The 14322-nt window shown below is 35.4% G+C and overlaps 1 protein-coding gene across 1 annotated transcript; it reads left to right on the forward strand.

Annotated features, from left to right (window-relative positions):
• Window positions 1-7374: 7374 nt before the first annotated feature.
• LOC148767132 (uncharacterized) lies at window positions 7375-11560 on the forward strand. Its single transcript, XM_088825635.1, has 7 exons — window positions 7375-7437; window positions 7547-9910; window positions 10017-10112; window positions 10193-10354; window positions 10467-10850; window positions 10985-11224; window positions 11311-11560. The coding sequence occupies exons 2-5, from the start codon at window positions 7547-7549 to the stop codon at window positions 10650-10652; spliced, it is 2808 nt and encodes a 935-aa protein (XP_088681761.1). The 5' UTR covers window positions 7375-7437; the 3' UTR covers window positions 10653-10850; window positions 10985-11224; window positions 11311-11560.
• The last annotated feature ends 2762 nt before the right edge of the window (window positions 11561-14322 follow it).

The following is a 14322-nucleotide window of genomic DNA, read 5'->3' on the forward strand; positions in this document are numbered from 1 at the left end:
TGTAGTACGTATTTTCATGATCGCTTTTGTTATCCAATTTTGACCATGTTCGAGTCCGAATTTGGAATTTTGACGTTAGACGGGAATTGTAGCCCACTGAAATAGCTTTCTAATGCGATCGGAACCAGTCGATTTGGAGTCCGGATGAGAGAGTTATGCTCGACTTCGTGGACAATACCAAAGATGTTGAGGGATTCTCTCTTTTAATTTGATTTTATTTTCTTAATTGCAACTCTTTTCTTACCCTTTGATCATTTTTGCTTCCTGGACACCTATTTTCGATTTGTACCAAAAAGATACCAAATCCACCAATAAAAACAGAAATATAAATTAATCCAAACTAAAATCCACGTAAACGTAAACGTCGAGTATTATTGCTACACTCCATTGTATCTTTTTTATCTAGTGTTTTTGCTGTTCTCTGTTCATGCGTATTAAAGTCATAATATTGGAGTTCGGTTTTTAAGAACGTTGTTTCGGATGCACTTTTGCGCATGTTTTTTTACATGTACATTTTTGTGCATGTCCATTTGAGGGAACGTGTTTGTGCATGTTTGTTGATTTGTATTAATGTCCTAGGATTGTAGTTTGTGTTTTCATGATCCTTTTTGGGAATGCACTTTTGCTTGAGTACTTTTGTGCATGCTTTTGAACTATTACTCATGTGCGTATCTTTTCTAGCGAGTGTTTTTGTGCACGTTTCTTGATGCGCATTCACGTCCTTGAATTGTAGTACGTATTTTCATGATCGCTTTTGTTATCCAATTTTGACCATGTTCGAGTCCGAATTTGGAATTTTGACGTTAGACGGGAATTGTAGCCCACTGAAATAGCTTTCTAATGCCACCGGGACCAGTCGATTTGGAGTCCGGATGAGAGAGTTATGCTCGACTTCGTGGACACTACCAAAGATGTTAAGGGATTATCTCTTCTAATTTGATTTTATTTTCTTAATTGCAACTCTTTTCTTACCCTTTGATCATTTTTGCTTGCTGGACACCTAATTTTCGATTTGTACCTAAAAGATACCAAATCCACCAATAAAAATAGAAATATAAATTAATCCAAACAAAAATCCACGTAAACGTAAACGTCGAGTATTATTGCTACACTCCATTGTATCTTTTTTATCTAGTGTTTTTGCTGTTGTCTGTTGATGCATATTAAAGTCATAGTATTGTAGTTCGTGTTTTTAAGAATGTTGTTGCGGATGCACTTTTGCGCATGTTTTTTTACATGTACGTTTTTGTGCATGTCCATTTGAGGGAGCGTGTTTGTGCGTGTTTGTTGATTTGTATTAATGTCCTAGGATTGTAGTTTGTGTTTTCATGATCCTTTTTGCGAATGCACTTTTGCATGAGTACTTTTGTGCATGCTTTTGAACTTTTACTCATGTGCGTATCTTTTCTAGCAAGTGTTTTTGTGCACGTTTCTTGATGGGCATTCACGTCCTTGAATTGTAGTACGTATTTTCATGATCGCTTTAGTTATCCAATTATGACCATGTTCGAGTCCGAATTTGGAATTTTTACGTTAGAAGGGAATTGTAGCCAACTGAAATAGCTTTCTAATGCCACCGGAACCACTCGATTTGGAGTCCGGATGAGAGAGTTATGCTCGACTTCGTGGACACTACCAAAGATGTTGAGGGATTCTCTCTTCTAATTTGATTTTATTTTCTTAATTGCAACTCTTTTCTTACCCTTTGATCATTTTTGCTTCCTGGACACCTAATTTTCGATTTGTACCTAAAAGATACCAAATCCACCAATAAAAACAGAAATATAAATTAATCCAAACAAAAATCCACGTAAACGTAAACGTCGAGTATTATTGCTACACTCCATTGTATCTTTTTGATCTAGTGTTTTTGCTGTTGTCTGTTGATGCATATTAAAGTCATAGTATTGTAGTTCGTGTTTTTAAGAATGTTGTTGCGGATGCACTTTTGCGCATGTTTTTTTACATGTACGTTTTTGTGCATGTCCATTTGAGGGAGCGTGTTTGTGCATGTTTGTTGATTTGTATTAATGTCCTAGGATTGTAGTTTGTGTTTTCATGATCCTTTTTGCGAATGCACTTTTGCATGAGTACTTTTGTGCATGCTTTTGAACTTTTACTCATGTGCGTATCTTTTCTAGCAAGTGTTTTTGTGCACGTTTCTTGATGGGCATTCACGTCCTTGAATTGTAGTACGTAATTTCATGATCGCTTTTGTTATCCAATTTTGACCATGTTCGAGTCCGAATTTGGAATTTTGACGTTAGAAGAGAATTGTAGCCCACTGAAATAGCTTTCTAATGCCACCGGAACCACTCGATTTGGAGTCCGGATGAGAGAGTTATGCTCGACTTCGTGGACACTACCAAAGATGTTGAGGGATTCTCTCTTCTAATTTGATTTTATTTTCTTAATTGCAACTCTTTTCTTACCCTTTGATCATTTTTCCTTCCTGGACACCTAATTTTCGATTTGTACCTAAAAGATACCAAATCCACCAATAAAAACAGAAATATAAATTAATCCAAACAAAAATCCACGTAAACGTAAACGTCGAGTATTATTGCTACACTCCATTGTATCTTTTTTATCTAGTGTTTTTGATGTTGTCTGTTGATGCATATTAAAGTCATAGTATTATAGTTCGTGTTTTTAAGAATGTTGTTGCAGATGCACTTTTGCGCATGTTTTTTTACATGTACGTTTTTGTGCATGTCCATTTGAGGGAGCGTGTTTGTGCGTGTTTGTTGATTTGTATTAATGTCCTAGAATTGTAGTTTGTGTTTTCATGATCCTTTTTGCGAATGCACTTTTGCGTGAGTACTTTTGTTCATGTTTTTGAACTTTTACTCATGTGCGTATCTTTTATAGCGAGTGTTTTTGTGCATGTTTCTTGATGGGCATTCACGTCCTTGAATTGTAGTACGTATTTTCATGATCGCTTTTGTTATCCAATTATGACGATGTTCGAGTCCGAATTTGGAATTTTGATGTTAGAAGGGAATTGTAGCCCACTGAAATAGCTTTCTAATGCCACCGGAACCACTCGATTTGGAGTCCGGATGAGAGAGTTATGCTCGACTTCGTGGACACTACCAAAGATGTTGAGGGATTCTCTCTTCTAATTTGATTTTATTTTCTTAATTGCAACTCTTTTCTTACCCTTTGATCATTTTTGCTTCATGGACACCTAATTTTCGATTTGTACCTAAAAGATACCAAATCCACCAATAAAAACAGAAATATAAATTAATCCAAACAAAAATCCACGTAAACGTAAACGTCGAGTATTATTGCTACACTCCATTGTATCTTTTTTATCTAGTGTTTTTGCTGTTGTCTGTTGATGCATATTAAAGTCATAGTATTGTAGTTCGTGTTTTTAAGAATGTTGTTGCGGATGCACTTTTGCGCATGTTTTTTTACATGTACGTTTTTGTGCATGTCCATTTGAGGGAGCGTGTTTGTGCATGTTTGTTGATTTGTATTAATGTCCTAGGATTGTAGTTTGTGTTTTCATGATCCTTTTTGCGAATGCACTTTTGCATGAGTACTTTTGTGCATGCTTTTGAACTTTTACTCATGTGCGTATCTTTTCTAGCAAGTGTTTTTGTGCACGTTTCTTGATGGGCATTCACGTCCTTGAATTGTAGTACGTAATTTCATGATCGCTTTTGTTATCCAATTATGACCATGTTCGAGTCCGAATTTGGAATTTTGACGTTAGAAGAGAATTGTAGCCCACTGAAATAGCTTTCTAATGCCACCGGAACCACTCGATTTGGAGTCCGGATGAGAGAGTTATGCTCGACTTCGTGGACACTACCAAAGATGTTGAGGGATTCTCTCTTCTAATTTGATTTTATTTTCTTAATTGCAACTCTTTTCTTACCCTTCGATCATTTTTCCTTCCTGGACACCTAATTTTCGATTTGTACCTAAAAGATACCAAATCCACCAATAAAAACAGAAATATAAATTAATCCAAACAAAAATCCACGTAAACGTAAACGTCGAGTATTATTGCTACACTCCATTGTATCTTTTTTATCTAGTGTTTTTGATGTTGTCTGTTGATGCATATTAAAGTCATAGTATTATAGTTCGTGTTTTTAAGAATGTTGTTGCAGATGCACTTTTGCGCATGTTTTTTTACATGTACGTTTTTGTGCATGTCCATTTGAGGGAGCGTGTTTGTGCGTGTTTGTTGATTTGTATTAATGTCCTAGAATTGTAGTTTGTGTTTTCATGATCCTTTTTGCGAATGCACTTTTGCGTGAGTACTTTTGTTCATGTTTTTGAACTTTTACTCATGTGCGTATCTTTTATAGCGAGTGTTTTTGTGCACGTTTCTTGATGGGCATTCACGTCCTTGAATTGTAGTACGTATTTTCATGATCGCTTTTGTTATCCAATTATGACGATGTTCGAGTCCGAATTTGGAATTTTGATGTTAGAAGGGAATTGTAGCCCACTGAAATAGCTTTCTAATGCCACCGGAACCACTCGATTTGGAGTCCGGATGAGAGAGTTATGCTCGACTTCGTGGACACTACCAAAGATGTTGAGGGATTCTCTCTTCTAATTTGATTTTATTTTCTTAATTGCAACTCTTTTCTTACCCTTTGATCATTTTTGCTTCATGGACACCTAATTTTCGATTTGTACCTAAAAGATACCAAATCCACCAATAAAAACAGAAATATAAATTAATCCAAACAAAAATCCACGTAAACGTAAACGTCGAGTATTATTGCTACACTCCATTGTATCTTTTTTATCTAGTGTTTTTGCTGTTGTCTGTTGATGCATATTAAAGTCATAGTATTGTAGTTCGTGTTTTTAAGAATGTTGTTGCGGATGCACTTTTGCGCATGTTTTTTTACATGTACGTTTTTGTGCATGTCCATTTGAGGGAGCGTGTTTGTGCATGTTTGTTGATTTGTATTAATGTCCTAGGATTGTAGTTTGTGTTTTCATAATCCTTTTTGCGAATCTACTTTTGCGTGAGTACTTTTGTGCATGCTTTTGAACTTTTACTCATGAGCGTATCTTTTCTAGCGAGTGTTTTTGTGCACGTTTCTTGATGGGCATTCACGTCCTTGAATTGTAGTACGTATTTTCATGATCGCTTTTGTTATCCAATTATGACCATGTTCGAGTCCGAATTTGGAATTTTGACGTTAGAAGGGAATTGTAGCCCACTGAAATAGATTTCTAATGCCACCGGAACCACTCCGATTTGGAGTCCGGATGAGAGAGTTATGCTCGACTTCGTGGACACTACCAAAGATGTTGAGGGATTCTTTCTTCTAATTTGATTTTATTTTCTTAATTGCAACTCTTTTCTTACCCTTTGATCATTTTTGCTTCCTGGACACCTAATTTTCGATTTGTACCTAAAAGATACCAAATCCACCGATAAAAACAGAAATATAAATTAATCCAAACAAAAATCCACGTAAACGTAAACGTCGAGTATTATTGCTACACTCCATTGTATCTTTTTTTATCTAGTGTTTTTGCTGTTGTCTGTTGATGCATATTAAAGTCATAGTATTGTAGTTCGTGTTTTTAAGAATGCTGTTGCGGATGCACTTTTGCGCATGTTTTTTACATGTACGTTTTTGTGCATTTCCATTTGAGGGAGCGTGTTTGTGCATGTTTGTGGATTTGTATTAATGTCCTAGGATTGTAGTTTGTGTTTTCATGATCCTTTTTGCGAATGCACTTTTGCGTGAGTACTTTTGTGCATGCTTTTGAACTTTTACTCATGTGCGTATCTTTTCTAGCGAGTGTTTTTGTGCACGTTTCTTGATGGGCATTCACGTCCTTGAATTGTAGTACGTATTTTCATGATCGCTTTTGTTATCCAATTATGACCATGTTCGAGTCCGAATTTGGAATTTTGACGTTAGAAGGGAATTGTAGCCCACTGAAATAGCTTTCTAATGCCACCGGAACCACTCGATTTGGAGTCCGAATGAGAGAGTTATGCTCGACTTCGTGGACACTACCAAAGATGTTGAGGGATTCTCTCTTCTAATTTGATTTTATTTTCTTAATTGCAACTCTCACTACTAGAAAATCAGGATGTTGTGACGCTTCAATGACGCCCTAATATGACACTCTCTAATTATCGTCTCAAAAAGTGTACTATAAAGACGGATAAAATTAGAAGCGGGCCATTTACTAACCCTTTTTCCTTCTCCTTCCCCCAATTTACAATTCCTATTCATACTACCCTAATAGACGGTTCCTCTTCTAATACGGATGGTGGTGTTTCTCCTTTGCCAAATAATTATCTTTCATTGAAGTATCGTGCTTTGCCTTCTCAAAAAGGTAAAAAAGTTCATCATCTGGTTATTGAAGTGAGGTTAGATCCATTTATTTAATTTTTGTTTTCTGTATAAAATTTGACATATAAATGACCCTATGATTACGTATGTTGCTCCAATTAGGCAAACCCATAAGAAAACTATGATTTTGGTGGGATTTTGATTTTGGTGGGGTTGATTTTGGTGGAATAATTAATCTTGGGTAATACCCCCTCTCTCGCATATCTCTTTCCCTCTATAACTTTGATTTTTGTTCTCCCTTGGCCCCCCCCTTTTTTCCCCTGTTTTTTTTTTCTGTTTTCAGAACATAGTTCAGATTTAAATAATTGTTTGAACCTTTTTTTTTTAATTTATTTGTGGTGAGTTGAAGTGTTTGAACTAGTAATTTTTTTTCTTGGAACAATATGTATTTCTGTGAGTAGTTAGTTATATTTTCGTTTAGATTTATTCTTAAAATTATTCTAGAGATGTTTTGCCATGGTTGAGAGAACGTTTATGTGTTCATTATAGTTAAAAATATGTAATATATGAATTCCTTTTAAAATATAAACTTGATAGTATATTGTATATCGATAAAATAAATACCGGTTGAATTGTCGAGTTCTACAAATTTGTTAAGTGTTTCTTTTTTCTCTTAAAACGTCATAAAAAAAAAGGAACTCTCGGAAGAGTTCTGAATTGGTCGTCTTCTAGACTCTAGTAATGCTCAGTTACTAAAGAATGATTTTGACTGAATTGTATGACCTTAGATGTTGGTGTGTATGGTTGGAATCAGACATAAATGTTTTTTTCCATGTTCCAGATATGGTGTTTCCTTATAGCTCTGACTCTTTTCAATGTAATTCTTGTGAACTTGTACAGTAGGTATAATCAGAATTTGATATATGTAAAGTGAAATCAAATTAATATGATTTAGTACGGGGAGGTCTAATCGAGTACTCAAATCGTGTTAATTTTTTGATAATGCATGTATATTTTTATTTCGACTGTTCTCTAAAACTAACTTCTTCTAATTAAACATGATGATCAGGGGTCTGAGTCACTCAACGGAGGTGATTTCAATTTCTGGAGAGATCTTGGTTGCTTGGGTGAATTATTCGTAAGATTTGAAGTTTAAAAGTTTTTTTTCTTACTCACTTACTTTCTAATTTATTATTGTATTACTTCTATGTTTTTTATTACTTCTGGTTCATTCCAAAAATACTTAGATGGACAAAACATGGATGGATCTACCGAGGTCAAGCAATGAATATCGAATAGGATTGCAACATTTTTTGAACTTAGCCTTCTCAAATTCAAATGATGGGATGATCTTATGCCCGTGCAAAAAATGTAAAAATGGTCTATGCAAAACACGTTCGGTTGTGTCAGAACATCTTCTCTGGAATGGGTTTTTGAGTGGGTACACTAAATGGCTACTTCATGGAGAGTTATTCTCTAACGAAGTGCCGTCAAATAAATATGATCATATGAATTCATCTGATAACATGGAAGAAATGTTGCATGATGCATTTTTCGTGCATGATGAAATCAATGATGAAGAAACAATTCCAAATATCGAGGAAGTAGAAAGACCTTGTAAAGAAGCTGAGAAATTCTATAAGCTCATGAAAGATGCAGAAAAAGAACTTTATCCTGGATGTAAAAAGTTTTCCAAACTTTCTTTCATTATTCGATTACTCCAGATAAAGTGTCTTGGTAATTGGAGTGATAGTTCATTTACCTTGTTTCTTACTTTATTAAGAGAATCGTTTCCAGAGAATGTTCAATTGCCTAATAATTATTATGAAACTCGGAAGATAATGAAGGATTTGGGTTTAAATTATGAGAAGATTGATGCATGCAAAAATGACTGCATGGTATACTGGGGCGTGAATGAATATAAGACCAAGTGTGAGACTTGTGATGAGCCAAGGTGGACCACACCAGAAAGTACTCCGGATGAGAATGATCTTCCATCGAAAAAATCTAATAAAGATCAGAAGGTGCCTGTAAAAAGATTCCGGTACTTCCCGTTGAAGCCAAGGTTGCAGAGGTTGTTTATGAATTCTAAAACTGCGGTCCTTATGAAGTGGCATGATGAAGAACGAACTAAGGATGGTATCATGAGACACCCAGCCGATTCTCCAGCATGGCAAACTTTTGACTACAATAATCCCGAATTTGCTAGAGATTCTCGCAATATAAGATTGGGCTTGGCAACTGATGGTTTTAATCCTTTTAAAACCATGAATGTAGCCCACAGTACATGGCCAGTAATATTAATGCCATACAATCTTCCACCTGCAGATTGTATGAAGAAGTCTTACTTTATGTTATCTGTACTTATACTTGGTCCCTCTGAACCCGGCAATAATCTTGATGTATATTTGCAACCCTTGATTGCTGAGCTAAAGGAATTATTTGAAGTTGGAGTAACTACATACGATGCTTCTTCGAAAACAAATTTCCAAATGCGTGCAGCTTTATTATGGACTATTAGTGACTTTCCTGGCCTTGCATCTATATCTGGTTGGAGTACGAAAGGAGAATTCGCTTGTCCCGTGTGTTATAAGTTTACTAACTCTAAATGGTTAGACAATTCTCGCAAGTACTGTTACATGTGTCATCGTATTTTCTTACCCGATGGTCATCCGTATCGAAATGAGAAAGCCACGTTTGATGGGAAAAAGGAACTTCGAAAGGCACCTCCTTATTTGAAGGGATCCACAGTATTAGATGATATCAAAAATATTGATAACAAGTTTGGAAAGAATGTGGGCGATTTAAATTTACCTTACAGCTGGAAAAAAAAAAGTATTTTGTTTAATTTGCCATACTGGGAAAAAAATCGTGTACGTCATAATCTCGATGTTATGCACATTGAGAAAAATGTGTGTGATAAGGTTTTGTATACATTAATCGATTCCGATAAGTCAAAGGATAACTATAAAGCCCGCATGGATTTGAAGAAAATGGGCATTAGGAATGCACTCCATCCTTATTCCGATGAGTTTGGAAAAGAGTGGATACCGACATCATCTTTCACATTAGATAAATCTGAGAAGGAAAGATTTTGTAAGGTGTTGAAAAATGTTAAAGTGCCCGATGGTTATGCTGCAAATATTTCGAGGTGTGTGCACTTGAAACCAACTAGGATTTTTGGTTTGAAGAGTCATGATAGTCACATAATGATGCAACAATTGTTGCCCCTTTCATTGCGCAATCTTTTGCCAAAGTCGGTACGTTCACCTTTGATTCATTTGAGTCGTTACTTTAGAGACTTGTGTTCTAAAACACTTCAAGTCGGTGATTTGACACGAATGGAAAAAGAGATTGCTCTCATACTATTTGATCACTATGTTTGCATAATTCAGGAGAAGTTATGTGATGCACCTGGCTTTGAAAATAGAACATTGATGAATTTAGCAAAGAGTTGGAGGAGCTGGAAAAATAGAATAAAATCAAATTATTTTGATCGAAACAAATCACTGGAAGAAAACTTGCGCAGGAGACCTGATATTGATGATGAAAGAATTCTTTGCGATCAATGGAAAAATGTTGTGATTTATTGGAGTAGTGATGCTGCACAGGTAGAAAAAAAATTTAATAAAATTTTAATTGAAGATAATGCTACTGTATAACTAGTGATTAATTCACTTTGTAATTTATTGATCCATAGAAGCTTTTTTTTTTTAGAAAGTAAGTGATAAAAACAAAGATAACAGAGGAAACAAGAGCATGCATCATGTTACTGGAAAACGGAGCTTTGCGCAAGTTAGGCATCATATGAAGGTTTGTTTTCTTGTAGAGATAGTTATTCCAAATAGCATGCATCATGTACTTATTCAACTAACTATACATTTATCTTGTAGACAGGGTTAGAAGCACCGAAAGATGCTACTGTTGATGATGAACAAAGTGGTGATGGAACACATGTTGATCCTATCGTAATTGAACCAAGTAGGTCTGAACTTTTTGAGAAATGCTATACTCGAAATGGAGAGTCATCTAATCCGAATGTAGCAGATTCTCTCGTAAGCGAGTACATTCATTTTATATACATATATTTTGAAATTTTAAATATGATAATGCAAAGGTTTAATGTTGTCTAATTTAGAAGTTTGATTTGATCATTTAAATGCGCAGCGTAAGATGAAAGAATTAATAAGTGTTCCAGATAATGCAAATGATAGTGGCCCAAATGACATTTTTTCTCAAGTTGTGGGACAAGATAAACGGGGGAGAATAAGGATGTATGGTTGCGGTGTCACTGCCTCTGATGTTGTTTACGGTGACATGCCTAGACGAAGGTCTTCTCATAACATCGCATGACAGAATGAAATGTATGCATTAAAGCAAAAAGTTGAACAACAAGAAAAGATAATAATGGAGTTCATAAAAATGAACCAACAAAGACCTAGCCACTATTCTCCACCTCCATCTGAAAATAGAGTCACTTCATCATCATCTCACCCCCATTCGACCTCTCGTGGCCCCTCAGTCTCGTCGTCAAGCAAGACGCCTCTAAAGGTAATCCCTCAGTTTTCCCTTATCATCTGAACATTGATTATTTTCCGTGCATTAAATTGGAATTGCATGTGGTGAATGATTTATAGTTGATTGATTTTGCAATTCATATTATCAATTTATAATTATTACTGTAGGTTGGAGCAAAAGTATGTCTGAGAAGTATGTTTGAATCATCAAAAATTGTAGCAATTGGTATTCTTGCAAGCTTAGATCCATAAAAATGCGTTGGGCAAGTACGACTAGGGCAAAATTGGTGCGAAATCATTATTAATGTTGTAATAGCTATGGATGAAGACTTACTTCGACCGATATCAGATTCTAGAACTACTATTGGTGATGCTATTGGTGAGGCTATTGCATGGCCACATAATTTGGTAATATTCTTTGTATTTCAATATACTAAAAGTTATTCTGGTCCTTTTTATTAGTGATATAATTTATTGTTTGGTTGTCTTAATAGGTTACAGTAGATGGATAATTTTCAGAACATGGACTTCGAGATTTCATGGCGACGAGCTTTCAAGTTCTTTTATAAGATAATTCCCTAGGTGACTTTGTTTTTGGACGAGCTTTAGGTATTGCTCATGTTTTGGTACATTTTGCAAAATTGTTAGACTTTATTGATATTATATGTTTTTCTATTAAGTAGTGCAGTAACTAGAATTTTTTGTGGGAATAACTTTTTGTTTGAAATGAAAATATTTGTTACTTTATTTATTTTGCCTTGGACAAATGAAATGGATACTTAGTGATTGATTGTGTTTTTCAACCCCAATGGAGGTGGTGTTCGATTTAATTATTTTGAGAAATGATTGACTATAATTTATATTTGAAAAGTGAAAATTAGATTTTTTTTTTTTTAGTTTGATATTTATGGTGTGCCTGATTTTGTGTCATAAAAATTACACTGGTGACACATTTGCTCTTAACGATAACACCTATTGGGACGATGTATGTGTCACATTAACACTTATTGAGACGGTTAATAAAATCAGTTAAAATTGTTGGAATATTTAATACGACGGTTGACAATGTCACAAGAAAACTGTTTTGGGACGGTAAGTACAATTTTTTGGGACGCTTTAGGTTGTCATATTTAAAGTTAAGTAAAGCCGTTAAAACACCTAATACGACGATATCTGGCGTCGTTATAGAAATGAATTTGGGACGACTGAGAGCGTCATAAATAACAGTTATTGGGACGCCGCTGATAATGCGTGACAACAATATATTAGGACGCTTACCTTTGAGACGGTTTAGTGGGCCGTCCCAGTAGATAAACCGTCTCAATATCTACATTTCATGACACATTGCGGCGTCTTGATAAACTGTATCTCTAGTAGTGTCTTTTCTTACCCTTTGATCATTTTTGCTTCCTACACACCTAATTTTCGATTTGTACCTAAAAGATACCAAATCCACCAATAAAAACAGAAATATAAATTAATCCAAACAAAAATCCACGTAAACGTAAACGTCGAGTATTATTGCTACACTCCATTGTATCTTTTTTATCTAGTGTTTTTGCTGTTGTCTGTTGATGCATATTAAAGTCATAGTATTGTAGTTCGTGTTTTTAAGAATGTTGTTGCAGATGCACATTTGCGCATGTTTTTTTACATGTACGTTTTTGTGCATGTCCATTTGAGGGAGCGTGTTTGTGCGTGTTTGTTGATTTGTATTAATGTCCTAGGATTGTAGTTTGTGTTTTCATGATCCTTTTTGCGAATGCACTTTTGCGTGAGTACTTTTGTGCATGCTTTTGAACTTTTACTCATGTGCGTATCTTTTCTAGCGAGTGTTTTTGTGCACGTTTCTTGATGGGCATTCACGTCCTTGAATTGTAGTACGTATTTTCATGATCGCTTTTGTTATCCAATTATGACCATGTTCGAGTCCGAATTTGGAATTTTGACGTTAGAAGGGAATTGTAGCCCACTGAAATAGCTTTCTAATGCCACCGGAACCACTCGATTTGGAGTCCGGATGAGAGAGTTATGCTCGACTTCGTGGACACTACCAAAGATGTTGAGGGATTCTCTCTTCTAATTTGATTTTATTTTCTTAATTGCAACTCTTTTCTTACCCTTTGATCATTTTTGCTTCCTGGACACCTAATTTTCGATTTGTACCTAAAAGATACAAAATCCACCAATAAAAACAGAAATATAAATTAATCCAAACAAAAATCCACGTAAACGTAAACGTCGAGTATTATTGCTACACTCCATTGTATCTTTTTTATCTAATGTTTTTGCTGTTGTCTGTTGATGCATATTAAAGTCATAGTATTGTAGTTCGTGTTTTTAAGAATGTTGTTGCAGATGCACTTTTGCGCATGTTTTTTTACATGTACGTTTTTGTGCATGTCCATTTGAGGGAGCGTGTTTGTGCATGTTTGTGGATTTGTATTAATGTCCTAGGATTGTAGTTTGTGTTTTCATGATACTTTTTGCGAATGCACTTTTGCGTGAGTACTTTTGTGCATGCTTTTGAACTTTTACTCATGTGCGTATCTTTTTCTAGCGAGTGTTTTTGTGCACGTTTCTTGATGGGCATTCACGTCCTTGAATTGTAGTACGTATTTTCATGATCGCTTTTGTTATCCAATTATGACCATGTTCGAGTCCGAATTTGGAATTTTGACGTTAGAAGGGAATTGTAGCCCACTGAAATAGCTTTCTAATGCCACCGGAACCACTCGATTTGGAGTCCGGATGAGAGAGTTATGCTCGACTTCGTGGACACTACCAAAGATGTTGAGGGATTCTCTCTTCTAATTTGATTTTATTTTCTTAATTGCAACTCTTTTCTTACCCTTTGATCATTTTTGCTTCCTGGACACCTAATTTTCGAATTGTACCTAAAAGATACCAAATCCACCAATAAAAACAGAAATATAAATTAATCCAAACAAATATCCACGTAAACGTAAACGTCGAGTGTTATTGCTACACTCCATTGTATCTTTTTTATCTAGTGTTTTTGCTGTTGTCTGTTGATGCATATTAAAGTCATAGTATTGTAGTTCGTGTTTTTAAGAATGTTGTTGTAGATGCACTTTTGCGCATGTTTTTTTACATGTACGTTTTTGTGCATGTCCATTTGAGGGAGCGTGTTTGTGCGTGTTTGTTGATTTGTATTAATGTCCTAGGATTGTAGTTTGTGTTTTCATGATCCTTTTTGCGAATGCACTTTTGCGTGAGTACTTTTGTGCATGCTTTTGAACTTTAACTCATGTGCGTATCTTTTCTAGCGAGTGTTTTTGTGCACGTTTCTTGATGGGCATTCACGTCCTTGAATTGTAGTACGTATTTTCATGATCGCTTTTGTTATCCAATTATGACCATGTTCGAGTCCGAATTTGGAATTTTGACGTTAGAAGGGAATTGTAGCCCACTGAAATAGCTTTCTAATGCCACCGGAACCACTCGATTTGGAGTCCGGATGAGAGAGCTATGCTCGACTTTGT

Source organism: Erythranthe guttata, chromosome 11 (genome assembly GCF_056151865.1).
Source record: "Erythranthe guttata isolate IM_541 chromosome 11, IM_541, whole genome shotgun sequence".
Lineage (NCBI taxonomy): Eukaryota > Viridiplantae > Streptophyta > Magnoliopsida > Lamiales > Phrymaceae > Erythranthe > Erythranthe guttata.

Excerpts from the sequence above, each read along its gene's own strand:
- LOC148767132 (XM_088825635.1), top strand. The coding sequence starts at position 7,547 with ATGGACAAAACATGGATGGATCTACCGAGGTCAAGCAATGAATATCGA. Across the intron at positions 9,911-10,016 it reads GGAGTAGTGATGCTGCACAG|AAAGTAAGTGATAAAAACAA; the intron begins GTAGAAAAAAAA and ends TTTTTTTTTTAG. Across the intron at positions 10,113-10,192 it reads AAGTTAGGCATCATATGAAG|ACAGGGTTAGAAGCACCGAA; the intron begins GTTTGTTTTCTT and ends TTTATCTTGTAG.